We start from the raw sequence: 19440 nt of genomic DNA on the forward strand, positions 1-19440 counted from the left end.
TCTGGAGCTAAAGAAACATTACTCATTATTATTAGTAAATACGTTGAAAATATTTTTTTGGAAGCTGATGTATTTTTTTCAGGACACCTTGATAAATAATTCAAAAGAACTGCACTTATTTGAAATAAAAAACTTTTGTAAGATTGCAAAATGTCTTTAGTTTAACGTATCCATGAAAATAAAAATTAAAATAAGTAAATCTGTCCTCATTTACTCACCCTGACATTCTTCCAAACCTGTGATTTTTTTTTTTTACTGTGGGGTAAAAAGACAATTTTTCTCAAGATGTAATGAAACTGAATTGAATTGAATTTTACTGTGTGGACAAAAAAAAAAAAACAGTGGGACATTTTTTTTTCTTGTGTTCCACAGAAGAGAGGAAGTACATCCACACATGTTCAGAACAAGATAAGGGTGAGTGAACAATAACAAATTTTCATTTTTGGGTGAACTTTCCTTCTAAAATGCTCTAAAATAAGTCCTAAACCTCGCTTACTATTTCACACAATGAATGGGGTGCTAATAGCGCAGCTGATAGGCATGTTTGATCCTGCTTTCCTTGAGGGGCCCGCAAAAGCAGCCTGTTTATTTTCTCAGGAGTGCAATTAGTATCCGATCAATAATCATGCTTCCTCTAAATTTCTCTATCAATTTCCAGTGGATTTCAGACAAAGAGGAAGCCTTGAACTGTCAATAAGAGCTTCTTGTTTACCTTCGCGGCGACGTTAACGTTTTCGCCGAGCTCTCCAACCGAAGTTGTTTGCGCATAATTGGAATTCTTTCATTGTCTTTGAGTAACCGGGCGATCCGCACCTGACTGGGCGTTTGACAAGAAAAATGTAACGGTTGTTCATGTGATGCATCACAACAAAAGCAGCTCCAGAGAAGCTGTTATCCATTCAGAGTCTCACCTCTCCGCTTTAAAACGCGCTTCCAAAAACACAGAGCGTGAGTTGCACCAACTGACACGTTTTAATGAACGACTGTCATAAGCTGACTACTCGAGATCTAGAGTATTTCCTTCTCTTTGTTTAACCAAAGACGGCCTAATTATTAACCCGGCCTGCTGTTTGGTAATACATTATGTATTCTCGGGAGTGGGACAGATTAAAAATGAGAGGAAATACTGCACGTGTCATGCGTGTTTCAACAGTAAATTGTGATTAACAGTGATTCTTTCCTCTCTCCTCCTCCGTACAAACAGAAACGCACGAGATGGATTGATGCTGCACAGCTTTCTTCCCTCCGTGTTGAAAACAGCACACAGACATCACCTTCCTCCTTTGGGACGGCGTTAATGTTTTTTTGCAAATATCCTGTACCCGTTTGAAAATGAGTGATTGCTTAGTAAACCTCTCAAATAGAACAAAAAATGCTGCTTTATTCCAAGGTAGCTAATTGGCAATTAGTAAAACAATTGTGGAGCATTGTAGCATCAGCCTAATTGATAGCGTTTATAAAGCTGGCTTACCCAGCAGCATGCTTTCAGAGCTGTGCACAGCAAGCTACATTTCTTCATTAGATTACAGCAAATTGCTAAAACAAGGAAATGGGCTCATTTACCTAAATGGTGTAAATGAATGTATGTTTCTGAAGCTTTTACGAAACCAGCAATAACTTGCTTGTCTGTTTTTTAATGCACTCCTGTCTCCAGGCACAGTCAAAGAGCAACAAGCTCATTTAAACAAGCACATCACAGGGAAAGTTTTCAACACTATATGACAGGTACAGAACTCACATCTCGCAGCCTATACAGAGCAAACCAAAGGGTCGCATTAATTCTGAAACGGCAGCAAAATGCACACAATCAACTTAAAAGGGGAGTGCATATAACTGTATTTGCAATGTGCCGAAGGAAATACCAGTGCTTACAAGACGGCAAAAGAATAGTGTTAAAGTTACAGGTAGGTTCAGGTTTAAGGCTTTGGTTCTCCAAATATATTTAATGCACTTTCTCTGATGCTTGTGCAATGAAAAGGTACAGATAGGTAAATAGATCAACCTCAGTCTTGTACAAATCTGCAACTCGGTTAAGATGGTGATAATAATCATTGTATATATTGTACATATATACATATATATATATATACACAGTATTCGGACAAAGGCACAATTTTTATTCTTTTTGTTAGCTATATAATGAATATGGGCTTAAAATGCAGTTAATTTGCAATGTAATTAATTTGAGGATATTCTCATTGGAGAAAAGGTCAAGGAATGACAGCCCTTTAATATGCAAAAGTTAAGCAACAAGCATTTCGCTGTCATTTCTTAATTTTCTTAATTGTATTATTGCATTTTTCTCATGTGCACTAATCATCTTTAACTTTAAGTCTGAGTTCAATCTCTTTCTTGGCTCATAAAAAAAAATTGTAATTCCTAAGCATTTTATGTTAGATTTTTGTTTAACCCCTTGAATTAAAGCTAAAATCTTGATTGTTTTAATTTAATTCAATCCTGGTAGCATGCAGATCCGAAATGTAAAAAAAAATTGCCAATTGTGTCCAAATATATATAAATCTAGAAGTATATAAAAAAAAAAGGTAAGACGAGACCATTGAAGGATCAAAATTATGTTGGGAGCACAAGAAAAAACATGCAAAAAAATGATAAACTAAATACAAAAACAGTTTTGAGATTCAATTTCACTAACATTCTTACTCATATACTTCAATATATAATGAAATAGAAATTGTTACATTAGAAAAATAGAAGCCCAGTCAGTGGTGATCTCAGACTTCTGGACCCTACAGATTTAAATTATCAAGATTTTTTATGGGGGCCATTTTGTGATGCCTTCTGCTTTAAGGGTTTGGTTTCCTTCTGCCACCTCCCACCCAAACCCCAATTACTAATCCAGCACACAATAGCAGAAGAAGACAGACGAGAGAGGGAAGGAGTAAGAGGAAGGTGTGAGCTGCTATTCTGACACTCTCCAGCATGTGCAGCATATTTGTAAACATCGTTAATCACAGATTAGCAGATGGGGGTGTTAATTGCACCTGTGGAAATAACATGACCCAGAGGATGCTTCTATTTACCGCCTTCAGATGGCATTTCCGCACGGGGCGGGCGAGAAGGAAAAACAGGAAGGCTTTGCTTGTGACACAAGCAGCCTGTATTTGAATGACGCTCCAAAATGTTGTCACCCAGTCTCAAGATCGAAGCCCCTCTCTTCCCATCTCACACCTCACGTGTTACTCTAAAGTAAGACCCAGCATCACTTTGCTGTTCTTCCTCCCCTCTGACTGAGATGGAAGAGTGATGTTCTCCGGACCACCTGCTACCCACTGCACTGAAAACCAGGCACTGTACACACACATCCAATGACATGATCTCAATAACAATTAGACACTCTTAAAAAATACGACATTCCCGTAAAAAAAGTTGAAGTGCATGACTTTTTAAATAACCAATCTTCAATAGAAATGGCTACTTGCCATCAGTCAATATTGGAGGCAGGGTATTGTCAAACTTGTATTTGATTGGACGAGAGCCTGTGTAGTGCAGGATGAGTAATCAACATTTGTTGTCTGCATCATTTTAAGATTCCCTTACATCCCCCATCAGGTTTTCGGAAAAATATTACATATGATCTCAAAAATTGTCAATGTACTTGTATATTATTGCATTATACAATTTTATAACATTATTGAATAATTAAACTATTGCTGTGTACTGTTTATATTATATATATATATATATATATATATATATATATATATATATATATATATATATATATATATATATATATATATATAAACTGCACACATACATAATGTAAAGTAAAACATCTACTTTGGATGCAATTAATCGCATTTAAAATCACTTGACATCATTAAACATTTTAAAACCAAAGATGCAGAGCTACTTTACTGAAATGTCTCATTACAGCAATGATATTCTATCATATCATATTTTATTATATTATGAGAATTCAATATTTTAATTATTAGTAATTTAATAATAGTTTTCATTATTATACCATGCATTCCTTCTTGTAAAGTAATATAGATTATAAAAAATACAATAATGCATTATGAGACAACTATCATAGTAGTGCATCATGTCTCTCATGCACTACTGCATGTGCATCAAGGTCCATTAGTTAGCATTGCTTCACATTACTAAACATGAACTGAGAATGAACAATACTTCTACAGCATTTATTGATCTTAGTTAGTGTTAATTTCAGCATTTATTAAAATCACAAATTGGGTTTTTTATTAACTGTGTTTGTATTAACTAATATTCTACTGTGTTTTTTTTTAACTAATATTCACAAAGATTTACACATTTATATATATACCAGGTATGCATGTGATATCCTTACAAGGTCAACGAGGTCCGAATGGTTTTAATCTGCTATCATGCAGTGAAATAAGTCCTATGAACTAATTCTCAAGCAGCTGGCCACTACAGTACACACACACAGCTGCTTCCCACACTCACATGCCCCAGCATGCCCCACGCCCAGCCTTAGCAGCAGCAACAGCAGCAGCAGTCTCGATCAATCAGGCTCCTCCCATGCAGTGATTGCTAATTGATGCACTAATCCAGTCGTTAAGTACTGTGCCAAAGAGCTTGGGAGTGCGTCCAAAGTAAACACCTGCCGTCACTCATCAATGAGTTTTGCTTCTACAAAACAAATCGAAGGGGACGGTGTAGTTACACACTTACCGTGCATGAGAACCAACACGCAAAAAGAACCAGAGATGTGAACAGTGACATGACAACACAACGCATTTTAGAACAACATTCAATGGATATGATACGTTCAGGCTAGAAACAACGGTGCACAGAAGACACTGGGAATTTTTTTTTTGGATGAAACCAGATTCATCCACATGGACAGTATACCGAATCTCAAGTGCAGAGAATATATCATATATCAGCATATCTAAACTGAATGCCAGGTCTACACAATGTCAAAAATGTGACAATCCCAGTTTGAGGTAAAGGATCTATTAGCAATGGGAGGTACGTTGAAGACGCATGGATATGGGTAAGGGTCTATAACAAGTCCTCGTTTTGGTTATCCCATCACACTGAATGACTGTAGCCCCTGATGCCCTCTTTCATTCAGCGGAAAAGCAAACTCTAATATTACACGAAATTACTTCTGCAATTCTCAGTGTAATCTAACCTACTTTATTCTAATGATTGTCATCTTGACAGAGGTCTCTGCAGACTCTTCAGGTTGTGTCACCCTGAGTTAAAGGCTGACAAATGTGACACGCTACTGCCACCCAGTGAAGCAAAACAGTACAACACCCTATCAGATAAAGCCAAAAGAGTTCACATAAATGAAACTGGGTTTTTGTTGTTGTTGTTGTTGTTTTTTTTGCACTACAAATGATTTTTTTTCAAATACATGAGATATTTTAATTGGTCATGAGTTTCAAAAAATATTAAAAGCATTCAGGTCAAAATGATTAGAACAAAATGTTAACATTTATGCACTGTGTAATAATGAAATAGTGCAGAGAATGAACTATGTTTCTTAAAGTATACGAATTTGACATATCTATATGGATTGATATATATGAAAGAAAAATGAAAAGAAAAATACAATATGGAAAATAAAGATGAAAAATATAATATAAACCAAGTAAAAATCTAATGTACAAAAATAATTAATTATAATAAACAAACTTAAGGTTACTATGTTATAGCTGTTCCCCAGGCTATGTATATGTTTGCTTTATTTAACATAGTGATGCACAATATATTAGTACCATATTAGTTATTGTCTAATATTTTATTTTAATTATTTTAATAATACATCAGAATTTGTTTCAGCTCATTTTTCCTCTTTTTATATTTTTTGACTATTTCTAAGTTCTTTAAAAACAACACATTTAATACCAACTAGGTATATATATATATATATATATATATATATATATATATATATATATATTTGGTAGGGTTTTTTTTTTTTTAAATAAACTATATATAACTGTAATTATAATTATAACTTTTTGTATCAAAAATTAAATATACCAGTGGACCTCTAATGTATAAAGAATACAACATTCTTTAACAATACATTATATTTTATACCAAAATACATTTTATACCAAATAAAGCCATCTTAGCTATGCATACACCTGCAACACAATGAAAAACCTCAAAGGCTTACACCCATAAAGCTGTTGGTTGTTTCTGTTCTACAAACCTGTGTGAGTTTACTCAGGACAGGCCACAAAGCCTCTCGCTCGCTTCCCAAAGCTTTTTGGCCAAGGCATCGTCCCTTCCTTGCGTGCTAACATTCTGCAGGGCACAGGAAGAGAAGTACCGTCCACTCAGAGGCTCGAGTCCCTCCTGCAAAGCGCAGTAAAGAGTGGTCTGTGCACCTCCTTCTGGATCCAGGAAAAACAGCTTGGACATGGGCAGGAAAAGCAGCTTATGCAGCACATTCATATTTCGACCGATCTCAGTGGAGATGACACCTATAAAAATGAGACGATAAAGAAAATGCAGGTGGGGGAGATAATAGTGATATTTGTGACAACAGCAGACAAAAAAATCCTCACTAACCTGGATGCAGGCAATAGCAAGTGACACTCGTCCCTTCAAGTCGGTTTGCGAGCTCACGGGTAAAAAGCACATTACACAGTTTGCTGTGGCAGTAGGCTCTGAATGCGTGCCAGGACGATTGACCTGTGACCAGATCCTTTTGAGTGTTGAGGAGGTTGAAATCCAGAGACCCCAGCCGATGCAGCAGGGCGGACACATTGACAACACGGCTGTGCTCTGCCTGTTTTAGACGCTCCAACAGCAACAGCGTCAGCAAAAAGTGGCCCAGGTGGTTGACGCCGAATGCCATGCCAAAACCATCTTCCGTTCTGCCTGATGCTATAAGACCTAGAGAGAAAGCCTCGCACACTGAGGGTGTGTTTACAGTCGGTTTGGTTAAAACAAGCTCTGATGCGAACGCGAACGAACACTGCCATCCGAACCTTGGTGTGCACCAAACAACCAAACTGAAAGCCATTTAACAGGTGGCTCTCAGTATACTTCCAAAATAACTCTAGTGTGGTTCAACTGAAATATGAATGCAATGTGCGGACCAAGACATCTATAAAAAAAAAAAAAAAAAAAACAGAACATGATGTCAGCAGCTGCGACCATAAAAATGACAGAATCACGAATCAAGCAAATCTGGTTCTTCTCATAAGAACCATGCTGTCCATTACAGTTACAGTTATCTCCTTACAGCAATGGTGGAAGTAGACGTGCACAACCATCAGCAGGCAGCAGTTTTAGATGTTAGGTAAGTTCGCAAAATACAGTACATGTGTTAAAAGCTGTCCAATCGTGTTTTGACTGTATTATGCTATGTGTTTTGCATCTGACTGTGTGAATGCTAAGCAACCATCCTGGCATGTATCATTTACTTTTTAGAGCCAGTTCAAAAGAACAGAGCTACAAGTGTGAACGCCCTGAAACAACATTCAGAAACAATGAAACTCTTGTCGGTTTACCTGCGTTGTTAATGAGCAAGTCGAGTCTCGGTTCACTCTTCAGAAAGGTGTCTGCAAAATCACGTACGGACTCCAGACTGGCCAGGTCCAGATGCATGTAGAGTACCTCAGGGTTCCCACTTTCCTGAGGAATATACACAATCTCTTTCTTTTAGACTCGTAGCGGAGAAATGATAAGAACCAGGAGGAACTTGGGTAAGTAGTTCACCTTTCTTATGTCATAAACCGCAGCTTCAGCTTTCTGTTTGTTTCTGCAGGCGAGGATAACTCGGGCTCCTCTCTTGGCCAGATCCGAGGCTGTGGTTTTGCCAATGCCTGTATTACTCCCTGCAGAAAGAAGGATCATTGATTACTCAATATGTATGCGTCCTCTGGTGTACGGCAAAATTGTTACAATAGACACAGACATAATTAATATAAAATTCTAACGATTCATAAAAATGTATTAAGGACAGACGGTGATAACTGATTATAACTTAACTGTATAAAACTGTAATAAGTATAACCACTATCGAATGGTTGAACTGGATTGTTTGAAATGAAAAGTTACCAACCCGTGACGATTGCGGTTTTTCCCTTCAAAGATACGTTGCTTTTAAATCTGGCTCCTTTAAACAGGCTGTAATAAATCAGTACGTATGCAACAAGCACACCGACCAGCCCTGACAACAGCACAGACATTATTTCCTTTGAGCGCGTTAATTTAAGGAGTTTTTCAAAGTTTAGGAGAGCACATGAGATAACGCTCGTTATCGTGTTTGTTTTCGTAACTGTCAGCTTCGGCTTCCGAGCTTTAACGTCTAACGGGCGCGGGGTGGCGCAGTTTCTCTACGTCAGGCGTGAATGTCGTCTACACACGTGATGATGCTGTTTTGCGACAATTTACGACACTGCCAGAACTGTTCTGCGCTTGCGCGCTTTGTACCGCGAGATCGAAGGAGGAGCAGGGAGCAGTGGAGGAGCTGCCGCTCGCATTGTAGCGTATGTTCCAGGCGGAATGCATCGTGAGGAACAGACCTTTTCACTGGCCAGGTGCAAGAACCGTCATACATGTTGTTGGATCATGATGACCGAATGAATGCGTGGAGGGTGGTGATGGAGTAGACGAAGTGTGACATGGAAACATGATAATTGGAAAGACACCCTCAACCTGAGAGTGAATGCTGGACGTGGAGTGCATAGTCACCTATATGCAGTTTGTTAGTGTGCGTAGTGAGTGTATCTGGGTGACTGCACCGCACACGCGGTTTGTTAGTGTGTGAGGGTGACCTTTTTTCAAACTTGTTCTCTTTTTTTTCCCCTTATTTCTTATTAAAAATACTCTGGTTCATCTATACGTCTCATGTCTCTTCTGTGTGCACATTACGCGTTGTTTCAAGTCATTGCAGTTGTCAGTTTTAAATACTTCATAACGTTTCCCCAGACTTGTTTGTAGTTTTTTCTACATGTAAGTACAGATAGTCTAGGCAGAAATGCATGTTGTGTGTTGTCTTCTGTGATAGTTTTCTTCATTTTGATTATATAGATATAGTAGGCTATATAGACAATACAAATACAAATTACAAGTTAAATAATATTAGTAGCTTTTAATAAAAAAAGACACAATCAGTCTGACAATACTACTGACCTTAGATCAAAACACGGCAAGTAGGCCTAATACCATACAGCAATGAATCACAAGGTTTGTAGTGACAGAAAAACTTCCACATGTAGCCAAAATCGTTAATGTAACAACCCCTTTAATATTTTGGATTGCCAACCATGTAAACACTTCATAATGGACTTCTAAACTCAACAGCTTTTATAAATCTGTATTTTAAAAAAATAAAGAATAAAGTTATATATATATATATATATATATATATATATATATATATATATATATATATATATATATATATATATATAATTATTATTTTTATATTTTTTATTTACTTATTTTTAGGAGATTATATTCCTATTATAAAGGTATGTGAATATATGAATATTTATTTCCACATTATATGGGGGGATGGCAGTCATTACATAACTTAATATTGCATTTTTAGATTTTCTAAACTTTGGTTCAAAACTGGCTATAGCTTTAAATGCATCCCAAATCAAAAAAAAAAAAAAATGTTTCTGTCTAATTGCGATGAAGATGAAACAAAGATGAAAATTTATTACAAAGTTTTGGTACATTATTTTTGCATGTAATCATGATGGGTGACAGGCAAAGAAAATCAGTACTCCACCCAAACAAAAGTGAGAACAATAATTCCTTGATACATATTTATTATTTATTATTTTATCCCTAACTTATTTTGTCCCAGTACTCAAATCCCATTGGTCATTAAGTCTTTTATAACAATAGTTATAGGATATCTTGGTGGTAATGATGGTCCAATTTTGTGATATTACAATTTGGGCCATTTCAGCTACATGCATCAAACAAACTCTCACAATAGGTAGTTTCCATAAGTGTACCCTTTATTGATCTCTTTAGCACAGACTGCATCATGACAGCGATGAGGAGCAAAGCTTAAGTCACCACCGTGCCACTCACAGAATCAGTCCGCTTGAGTTCTTCCTCTCACTCTTTTCTTTCAAATCGATGGCATGCAGAAAGAAGAAAGCTCTGTAAACATCTACCGAATGCACCAGACGTTCAGCCTGTGCTGGGCTTGCCGGTTTCGGAATGAAGGGGTGGAGGTGAGGAAGAGGTGGAGGAGGAAGAGGAGGAGGAGGTGGGGGAGGGAGGAAGGGAGCTGGGCGATGTGCCCTCACTGCTGAACCCGGCGGAGGGACTGCACCTGGAAGGTCTGAGCGTGGGAGCCCCACTCCCTGTAGTGTTTGTACTCGCCGCCGTGGTGGTCACACTCCATGATGTACTGGTAACCACGGTAACCGGGGTACTGGTAACAAACCCAGCTACACGCAGTGAGAAAACACATGACAAATGCAAACTGAGATCCCTAATATTCCAAGCATCTCAAATATCACAGCTCCTGATGCCAATCGAGTATTACAGGGGTGTCCGAGCAACATCCTGCAGGTTTTACCTCCAACCTGCTTGCCTGGAAGTTTGTAGTAAATCTGAATCTGAAACCGCATACTGTCTTACTAGGTGCTACTAATTTGAACTGTGTAGTAATTACACAGTGTTATTGCTGATTTCATGTTTATTAACTTTTTTTGTTTGACCTAAAATATTTCCAGACCTCTGAGATTTGACATTTGCTTGTTCACAGTTCTCTGATGATGGTTAATGGTCAAATTACCATGCAGGTAAACATTTCAAATGAAATTACTAGTACTGTTACTTCATCATTTTATTTAGCTTTTTATCTTAAAATAATTTATTCAGCTTAATTTTGCACTTTTAAGATTTAGTTAATTATTAACTTTTCATAAACTCAAAAAAAGCTCTGCATTTTTACGTTAAATGCAATACATGTTGTTGATTAAAATAAAACATAGAAATATAATAAAAAATATTTAGGATACATTAGTAATCTAATATATTACATTAGTCATTATAAATCCCATCATGTTATTTGTAATCAGTAAGAGACTACCCTGCACAGAGCATGAATATTGATTGAATTAATCTTAGTGTGATCATGTGACCTACACACATCGTCAATTGTGTTGTTTTACTACCATTGATAAATCCTCTCCCATGGCTTTATGGGATAGCGAAGTATCCGTCAAATGCACACTTCAGTATCTCTTTGGGAATAGTAGGTCACGCAGGCTCTTTTCATCTTCTATTTAACAAATACTGTAAATTCAGGCATACTTTTTTCATTTCTGCATATTATACAACAGAGAGGCATGTGATTTTTGAATGCAATACTTGGTTAGCTGGTTCATTTGTGTTTAATTAGGGTTGGAGCATAACCCTGCAGGACAGTGACAGGGTTGGACAGCCCTGTTGTAGAAAAAGAGACAAGTATGGTACTCACGCCCCACTTTGCACCTGCATTGATCCGATCTCATTGGAGGGCCAGCCCATGGCCTGGAGAGAGGGGTAGTCATCGATTATCTCCCACTGGTGGCCAATAAAGTTCTCCCGCTCAAAGACGGTAATCTTTGACTCCTTGTGGTTCTGCGCGGATCATAACAATGGGAGAGATTGTATTTCATTTGGAGAGACTGGTAAATCATTTCACCACTGATCAGTTGACACGGTTTCAGACTCACAGCAGAGCAGATTGGCCGGAAGGACATTAGCCTCTCAATGTGGTAAGCATTGCTGCCGCTCCAAGACTCCCAGCGAGGATAGTCACCTCTTTCCAAGATGAACTGCTGCCCACAGAAGCTGGAGTGTTCATAGCCCACCCAGCTGTTTAAACAGAGACATGTACACAGATAATTGGCATAATACAACAACAACATCGCTCTTTTAGATGCGCGAGTATATGACTTACGCGCCACACTCCACCTTCAGAGAGCGGACATTGTCCATGCCACATTCCATGATGTTCTGACAGGCTGAGGTGAACTCCATGCGCTTGCCTTGGAAGTTCTCTTGGTCATAGACTGTGAGCTATACGCACATTCACAGATGCAACAGAGATGAGATTCTATAGAGCATTCTATAGCATTTTGCATGATTTCATAGCCATGAAGTGTTTACTTGCCTTCCATGGCCCAAGTGGCATGGGATTAGTCAGAGCCATCCTTGAAGATATCTCAATGCCGATAGACCTGAAGAACAGAGATATGCCAAAAAATATAATAGCCTGAGGATATTGAACAAGAAAGATATGGCAGCCAAATGCCTTTGTTGCTCCAACAAGTTAAACCTAACAAAATAAATCACGCTGATTTAGACAATATAATCCAAACATAACAGAATAAAACCACAGTATACCGAAATAGAAAAGACAGGTTTATGGCCAAAACATGAGGTGTTAATCAAAACACAAACCTTCAAATAGATTATGTCAAATTTAGCCAAAAGCATTCGAAAAAAATATGTGTGTCAAGAATGTTGTGCAAAGCATAGAATGCCTAACCTTTAGTTTTTTTAAAATACATTTTATTTATTTTTTGTTTACTTTACGCAATGTTTTACATTTAATTTTTCTGAAAGGCAAATAAAAATAATTGTAACCAATTTAATTTAATAACTGAATTAAATTGAACTTAATTTAATATACTTAATTTAATACAAACTGAATCTGTTGTATTACATTTAATTTGAAATGTTAATATAACACAAAATGGGCCCTTGCATATTTTGTCAAAAGTGTCTACATGATACTGCACCCTTCCCCTAGAGTTTGCAAAGCATGCTAAAAGATGACCACAGTGCCTGAAAGGACAACTATTAAGGGCTTACCTGACCTACCCAACAAATAGCTGCAAGCGCTCAGGAGTTCCACACAACGGTCTCCAGACCACCAACTAAGGGCTCTATTTATATGTAGCATGACAGAAAGGGAAGATTGGCCACAGGGCAGGCAGGAGTCAGCACTTTGCCCCAGGCCTCATTGTTTTGGACTGAGCCTTTGGCTTTACCCAGCTCACAATGCCATCTGCCGTAGCCAGGGAGGCATGGTGCCTACTGGCATCTGCTACGGGAGTGGATGCCAGGCACAATGATTCCATGCGTGTTTTTACATATGACCGGAGTGTACGGCAAAACACACATGCTTGCATAAACACAAGCAAGCTGTTCCGACTTAAGATTGTTCCAGCAAAGACAATGCAAACAGTGACTTCCAGGTTTTCAAAAATTCTTGATTAAAGCGCCCAAAAGCTTAAAGGTAGTCAAAGAATGGTAGTTATCTGTCATTAAATGTCCATTTTTATCCTGCACTGACACTCCTCTCACCACAGTTACAGCCACAGAGTGATTCAGAGACCCACTTCCACCTGCCTTTACATACTCGCACACATATGCATACATACGCAATAGGCCCTTACAAGCACATCCATTCAACATCCATGTCCTGCCCACTCCTTTGACTTTATGCAAAGCAGGCTGCATGGATGGGGCCCAGTGTCGCACTAAGAGGTGCATGACTAAGTAAAATGAAGCGTGTGAATGATGGCACTCAGGTAAATAAGAAGATGATTCATAACTTTTCAGGTTTTAAGCAGTGTGTTTCAATGAGACTGCTACTTTTTGATGGTCAAATATGTTTGGTTGTGTGAACAATTAAAGGCATCCCTATTTATAATTGTTTAATATTTAATAGCCGGGCACGTAACAGTCACTCTTAACTTAAGCTCGAAATCCTTGACAATTTCGAATTTAACTGGAACCACCAAATAAAAGTGCTGAAGCTTCACACAACCGCAACAAGTTCTCTTTCTCTCAATGGGGAGGTCTGTGGCCAGTCTACTGAGGTCAGCACATTGCTAGCTGTGCTGTAGAGAGTGAATGAGTGCATGTTTGAGAGAGAGAGCTGAAGAGATAGGGGCCGTGGAGAGCCACGCTTTCTGCTGATGGAGGTAGACATCAGACATCCAGCCGAGGCCTGGAACAAAGCAATGAGCAGAGTCAGCAGGGTCACTGAGATAAGCCTGCACTCCAAACCCCTCCAAACACCCATCACTTCTAGCCAATAGCCTGGTCTCATTATGCTCTAGAAGTACTGCTGGCATATATGTATGTATATAAAAACCCATTCGAAGCCTGAAGCCCTTTTACATTCGGGCCTTGGCATCCTTTCCTCCGCCAGCACACCTATTACATTCCATTGCTCTGTGCCTGACTGCAAAATTTTGGTGAGATTTAATTGGGGAGGTGGGCATTTCAGCATGGCCACACTTTAAAAAAAGCTTGCTGTGACTGGAGAATGAATGACGATAGATGTTTTCGATTGATTTGGCGTTTGAATAATTTCTAAAGGATCATGTGACACTGAGGACAGTGTTTTGCCATCAGGAATAAAGAATGTTTGCAAATATTTTAAAATTCTAATAACATTTCACAATATTACGGTTTCGATTTGACTGATTTGAGTACAAAGATATTAAAATATTTTTTAAATAATTAATACCGTAGACAGTAATGACTGTTTTAGAATCAATTATAATTGAAAATATATAAAAATAGAAAACTCTTTTTTTATTGTAAAAATATTTCATAGTATTGCTGTTTTTACTATTTTTGGATCAAACTTAATAAGAAACCCAATTTCAGAGTGGCCGTTCTTTAAATAGGCTTGTGATCGGGGAACAAAAAGATGTAGATACAGATTCAGATGTTTTTGCCTGATTTGAGATTTGAGTACAGAAGATTACTTAGATATTAGAATAATTTCTGAAGGATCAAGTAACAATGACGTTATGGCTACTTAAAAGTAAGCTATGCCATCAATGGAATATATATAGATTGAGATGCTTTTCACTCATTTGAGTAGGAAACTTTCAAGTTTATTGCTTTATTGAAAATAAATTCCTAACACTGATAATGAATTCTCTATAAATTCAAGCTTATTGCGCTGTTGTAAATTAATTCTTATCATTGATAATGGACACTCTATGCGACTGCAACAAAGTATTAATCTCGAATCAGTCTTTTATTTAAGCTTGACTTCTCTCTCTTCTGTTATTAACAGCTTCAGCCATGTCACACACTGCTGTACAAGGAAGTAGGGGCAGTCGCTATGCCACAGGAAAGAGCTCCCAAAGAGTATGTCAAACCTGCCATCAGATGTTGTAACAAGATTCTCAATTTTTGCATCTAATATTGCCATTACATGTGTGATATCGAAGATGCACAATTATCTGTCTTTGCTGTGTGTTCTCTGATCAGATGTATCTATTTGAGTATGAGAATTTTCAAGGGCGCATGATGGAGCTGAGTGGAGAGTGTCGTAACATCTGTGACAAGGGGCTAAACCGCGTGGGCTCCATCAGAGTAGAGTGTGGGCCGTAAGTACTCAACTGACAAATCATATGCATGATATTAATAATGATAATCATAACATGACAGAAAAATGTTACATTTATTGTGGTTGTGATTATTATTATTTTTGCACAAAAAGTAATGTACAGTACCTTTCAGATGTTTTGGATACCATTTTTGTTAAGAAATGTATACTTTTATTTCGTATGGATACATTAAAACTGAGTGACAGTAATCAAAGTGTATCAGTTTCCACAAAAATATTAAATAGCGCAACTGTTTTGTTGATAATAATAAAAAAAACATTCTTGAAAAACAAATCAGCATATTAGAATGATTTTTGAAGGATCATGTGACACTAAAGACTGGAGTAATGACTGCTGAATTAAACTCAAAGTATTTTAATACATTTAAATAACTGTAAAAATAATGACAAATTAAATATTTTTTTAAAATGTTAATTTATTGGTAATCATTTACCTTGTAATATTAATGGCTATTCATATTTCATGTCTTTTAAAGTAAATACTGTTTCATATTACTGTTGCATTATTTATTAATTTATTTATTTAAGTATTTATTTTCTTTGTTTGTTTTAAATGAAAGAGCTGCACTAAAAAAAATAGAAAAGCATTTTATATATCAAAAAAGAAAAAAAAATGTTTTTATGGTACTGTTATAAAGGAGCAATTTAAATGAGAAGTAAAAGATGAACTTGAATCAAATTTCAAATATTTTTTTTTCTCTACATCTTTCTACTCTACATCTAATCATACAAAACCATCCAGTGTTAAATTAACACTCCCAGTGTTTAAATAATCTACAATACAAATACAATACAAAAAATTATTTGTTTAGCAACTGAGCATTAATGAAGAACACCTGCTGTTAACTGAACCATTGAAAGAAAGAGAAAAACAGAAAAAGAAAAAGAAACAAGAAGAAATGCAAGAACTAAGCTGACTTCAGCCACAGTATATGAAATCAGCTGAAGATAAAAGACATTAAATCTTTCAAGATTTCAGCAGAGGATGAAACAGCTCCACAAACAGTTTCAGTTTTGTGTCAATTACCATTATCGAGGTCGGTGTTTGCTGTAGTTGGGCTCTTGACCCTTGACTCCTGTGTTTGATCTTTCTCTGTAACACTGCATGTGCTGCCGTAAAGCAGAGAGGTCAGTGCTGGACAGTGAACAAATGTAAGCTGTTTTTATATGATGAGATAATCATCATGAGCTGGCCTAGTTACATCCAAAACAGCTTTTCTTCATTTCATTTATGTTTAGGTTTAGCATAATCAACTCGACAGCATGCTGTAGTTTTCTGTAGCAGCTGCAGTGACTGACCTTTATAAACACTTACTTACTGACTTTTATAACAGATATAGTTAAACCCCTGTACTATTTAGACCAAACACAGACATCAAGAAGCTGTATATGAACCTCAATATTGGTGACAATCAATAAAATGCTTCATGCTGCTATGCGTGCTGGGTAACACAGCAGTAAAAACTACCCTCATGCAATGCAGTATGAAAAATTATTGTCACCCCTGTTGAGGATCATATGGTAAATGTTCATGTCTAAAAGCCTGAGTATTATTGATACATTATGATGACATCTGCTTATTTTTTTTTAACAGCAGGCGTTCTTCATTAATGCTTAATCATCACTCAATTACTAAAATAATTATCTCATTAACATAACACTGTTTAAGTGTTACATTTTTTAACACTGTGTGGATTACATAAACACTGGGAGTGTTAATTTACTGTGTGTAAATGCAATACATAAAAATAAAAAGAGCATTTACAGTGCATGTGCCCTTTGTCATCTTGCAGATGGGTAGGGTTTGAGCAACAGAATATGACCGGTGAGATGTTCATGCTTGAGAGGGGCGACTACCCCCGCTGGGACACTTGGTCCAACAGCTACCGTAGTGATCGTCTCATGTCTGTCCGGCCCGTTAGAATGGTAGGTGACCGTTGCATCACTCCATTTCCCATCTTATTACAAACCATGACCAATTAGTAATAAGAACAAAAAATGTTCTGCCTTTTTAAAAAGGACCCACAGGACCATACAATCTGTCTGTTTGAGTGTATGAACTTCGACGGTCGTAAGATCGAGGTTTCTGAAGAAGACATCCCAAGTTTTTGGTGCTACGGCTTCCAGGACAGAGTCGCCAGCATTCAAGTAAAAGGTGGAACGTAAGTGATTTAACATCGCTTGTATAGTACAAAAACATGATTACCCAGCTATTTGACGTCAATTATTGTTTATTCTTCCTGCTTTAGGTGGGTTGGTTATCAGTACCCAGGCTACCGTGGATATCAGTACCTGTTTGAATTTGGATCCTACAAACACTGGAACGAATGGGGCGCCCATTACCCCCAGATCCAGTCTGTGCGAAGAGTGAGGGACATGCACACGCATCCCAGAGGCTGCTTCAAGATGGCATGAGCATGGACAGGAGGACAAAACTCTGCAGAGAAACCCTGTGGAATGTTAAAAACAAGACAAAAAATAAGAGCTGCTCTATATAGGAATGAACTATGTGTTCATGTGTGTCATGACTTGACTTTTAATACAGCATTTTACGTCCAACCACTTAGTTAAAAATAAGTACAGCAAATGAATAAAACTATTTTATGTCCCAAATTTAATGCCTGTTGAAGAATTCATCAGTTGTTTTTATAGTTGTGCATTATTGCATGTTTTCCGCTCTGCACAAACCTCCTAGCATTTTGTTTCATTAGTTTATAAGAATAGCTACCATTCACAAATGACCTAAAGCTAATCAGAATCAATTTCTAATTTAGCTGCTAAACCCTGCTGGGAACATTCATTGAACCAGAAGGAGGTGCAATTCAGCACCTCAGCGTACTCAACCTTCTCCCGCTTCATCACAAGACATCTTCTAAAATCTAAAAGCTCAACCGGTAACATGATGATCAGGGTTCTCAACATGACAGGCCGGAAGGAAAGAGGAGAATGGCTTTTTCTTGTTCCTGGTACAGATTTCAGATGTTCTTTATTTACCAAATAGAGGAGATCCTGCAAGACTTTACCTTTCTCAGGGATGCTGGCATCTAAAAACGCATTTACTTGAAAATAAACAACAATAAAAGATTTTAAAGCACAATTATTGTACAATGTCCTTAATTCATTGCTCTGCTCTCTTATAAACAGTGCTTAGACGTGAGAACACATTAGTTTAATTATTTATATACTCCAACATGCATAATAAATGAGGTAACAAGAACAATTAAAACAATATCTGGATAGTTCATATATATATATATATATATATATATATATATATATATATATATATATATATATATATATATATATATGTGTGTGTGTACAAAAATTAACCATGGTTTAATTAGTATTATTAATTAGGGAGTATTGATTACCATTTTTATAACCACATTTTTACTATAAATATCCTGGTTAAACTATAGTCAACAAGTTTGCCTGCTCATCCACACCTGATGGTTAATAGTAAATAAACTTGGCTTGCTTAATGGAGGCTCTTTAAGAAGAATTGGACACTGGAACCATGCTCACAAGAGCTGTTCATATAGGCTCATAATGTTCTTTTTCAATACCAAATGGGCTCCTACTGAACCTACGTTTAGAACTCTATTTAGTGTGGCAAAACTATAGTTAATACGTAATTACCATTGTTTATGTACGAGCATACTAGTCGTGTTTTTTACTTGTTTGTTTTGTTTTGTTTTGTTTTATATGAAGTTCCAAATGTAGGCTGGGGGGAGCTAATCATTCAGTCCCGTCAATAAAAGCCTATCTAAGAGGCTTTCATTGCGCAGTGTATCAATGTCAATTCTTCCAGCATCCCTCCACCTCTCCATTCCTTTGTATTTCTGTTTTTCTCCCTCTAGGTAGTACCACAACGGCTGATTGAAGCATTGAAGTTTGTTTACCATTAACCTTAAGGACTGGATGGGCAGGCGAACTTTTGAATTGCAGTAAAATCATGGTTAATATTTGTAAGGGTTGTTAGACAGACAGACAAACAGAATATATAAAGAGTCTATATATGCGGTCATGGCCAAAAATATCGGCACCCT

General features: G+C 37.2%; 3 protein-coding genes across 5 annotated transcripts; 1 reads left to right on the forward strand and 2 right to left on the reverse strand.

Annotated features, from left to right (window-relative positions):
- Window positions 1-5920: 5920 nt before the first annotated feature.
- Window positions 5921-8302, reverse strand: dhrs13a.3 (dehydrogenase/reductase (SDR family) member 13a, duplicate 3). 2 transcript variants are annotated; one of them, XM_043258938.1, is made up of 5 exons: window positions 8048-8302; window positions 7702-7820; window positions 7494-7617; window positions 6547-6894; window positions 5921-6458 (listed from the first exon to the last, which is right to left on the reverse strand). In XM_043258938.1, exons 1-5 carry the CDS (start codon window positions 8172-8174, stop codon window positions 6199-6201), a joined length of 978 nt encoding a protein of 325 aa, XP_043114873.1. In that variant the 5' UTR covers window positions 8175-8302; the 3' UTR covers window positions 5921-6198. The 2 variants fall into 2 exon arrangements, with proteins under 2 accessions (XP_043114873.1, XP_043114874.1); XM_043258939.1 differs by having other exon boundaries at window positions 5922-6458; window positions 6547-6873; window positions 8048-8300.
- A 1210-nt stretch (window positions 8303-9512) lies between these two features.
- cryba1a (crystallin, beta A1a) lies at window positions 9513-17795 on the reverse strand. Of its 2 annotated transcripts, none has more exons than XM_043258940.1 (6): window positions 17681-17795; window positions 12119-12185; window positions 11906-12024; window positions 11679-11820; window positions 11441-11583; window positions 9513-10403 (listed from the first exon to the last, which is right to left on the reverse strand). In XM_043258940.1, exons 2-6 carry the CDS (start codon window positions 12155-12157, stop codon window positions 10256-10258), a joined length of 591 nt encoding a protein of 196 aa, XP_043114875.1. In that variant the 5' UTR covers window positions 12158-12185; window positions 17681-17795; the 3' UTR covers window positions 9513-10255. The 2 variants fall into 2 exon arrangements, with proteins under 2 accessions (XP_043114875.1, XP_043114876.1); XM_043258941.1 differs by lacking the exon at window positions 17681-17795 and adding an exon at window positions 12832-12880.
- On the forward strand, window positions 15061-18604 carry crybb1l3 (crystallin, beta B1, like 3). The gene is made up of 5 exons (XM_043258942.1): window positions 15061-15126; window positions 15250-15368; window positions 17182-17314; window positions 17408-17550; window positions 17638-18604. The coding sequence occupies exons 1-5, from the start codon at window positions 15061-15063 to the stop codon at window positions 17801-17803; spliced, it is 627 nt and encodes a 208-aa protein (XP_043114877.1). The 3' UTR covers window positions 17804-18604.
- Window positions 18605-19440: the final 836 nt, after the last annotated feature.

Source organism: Puntigrus tetrazona, chromosome 15 (assembly GCF_018831695.1).
Source record: "Puntigrus tetrazona isolate hp1 chromosome 15, ASM1883169v1, whole genome shotgun sequence".
Taxonomy (NCBI): domain Eukaryota; kingdom Metazoa; phylum Chordata; class Actinopteri; order Cypriniformes; family Cyprinidae; genus Puntigrus; species Puntigrus tetrazona.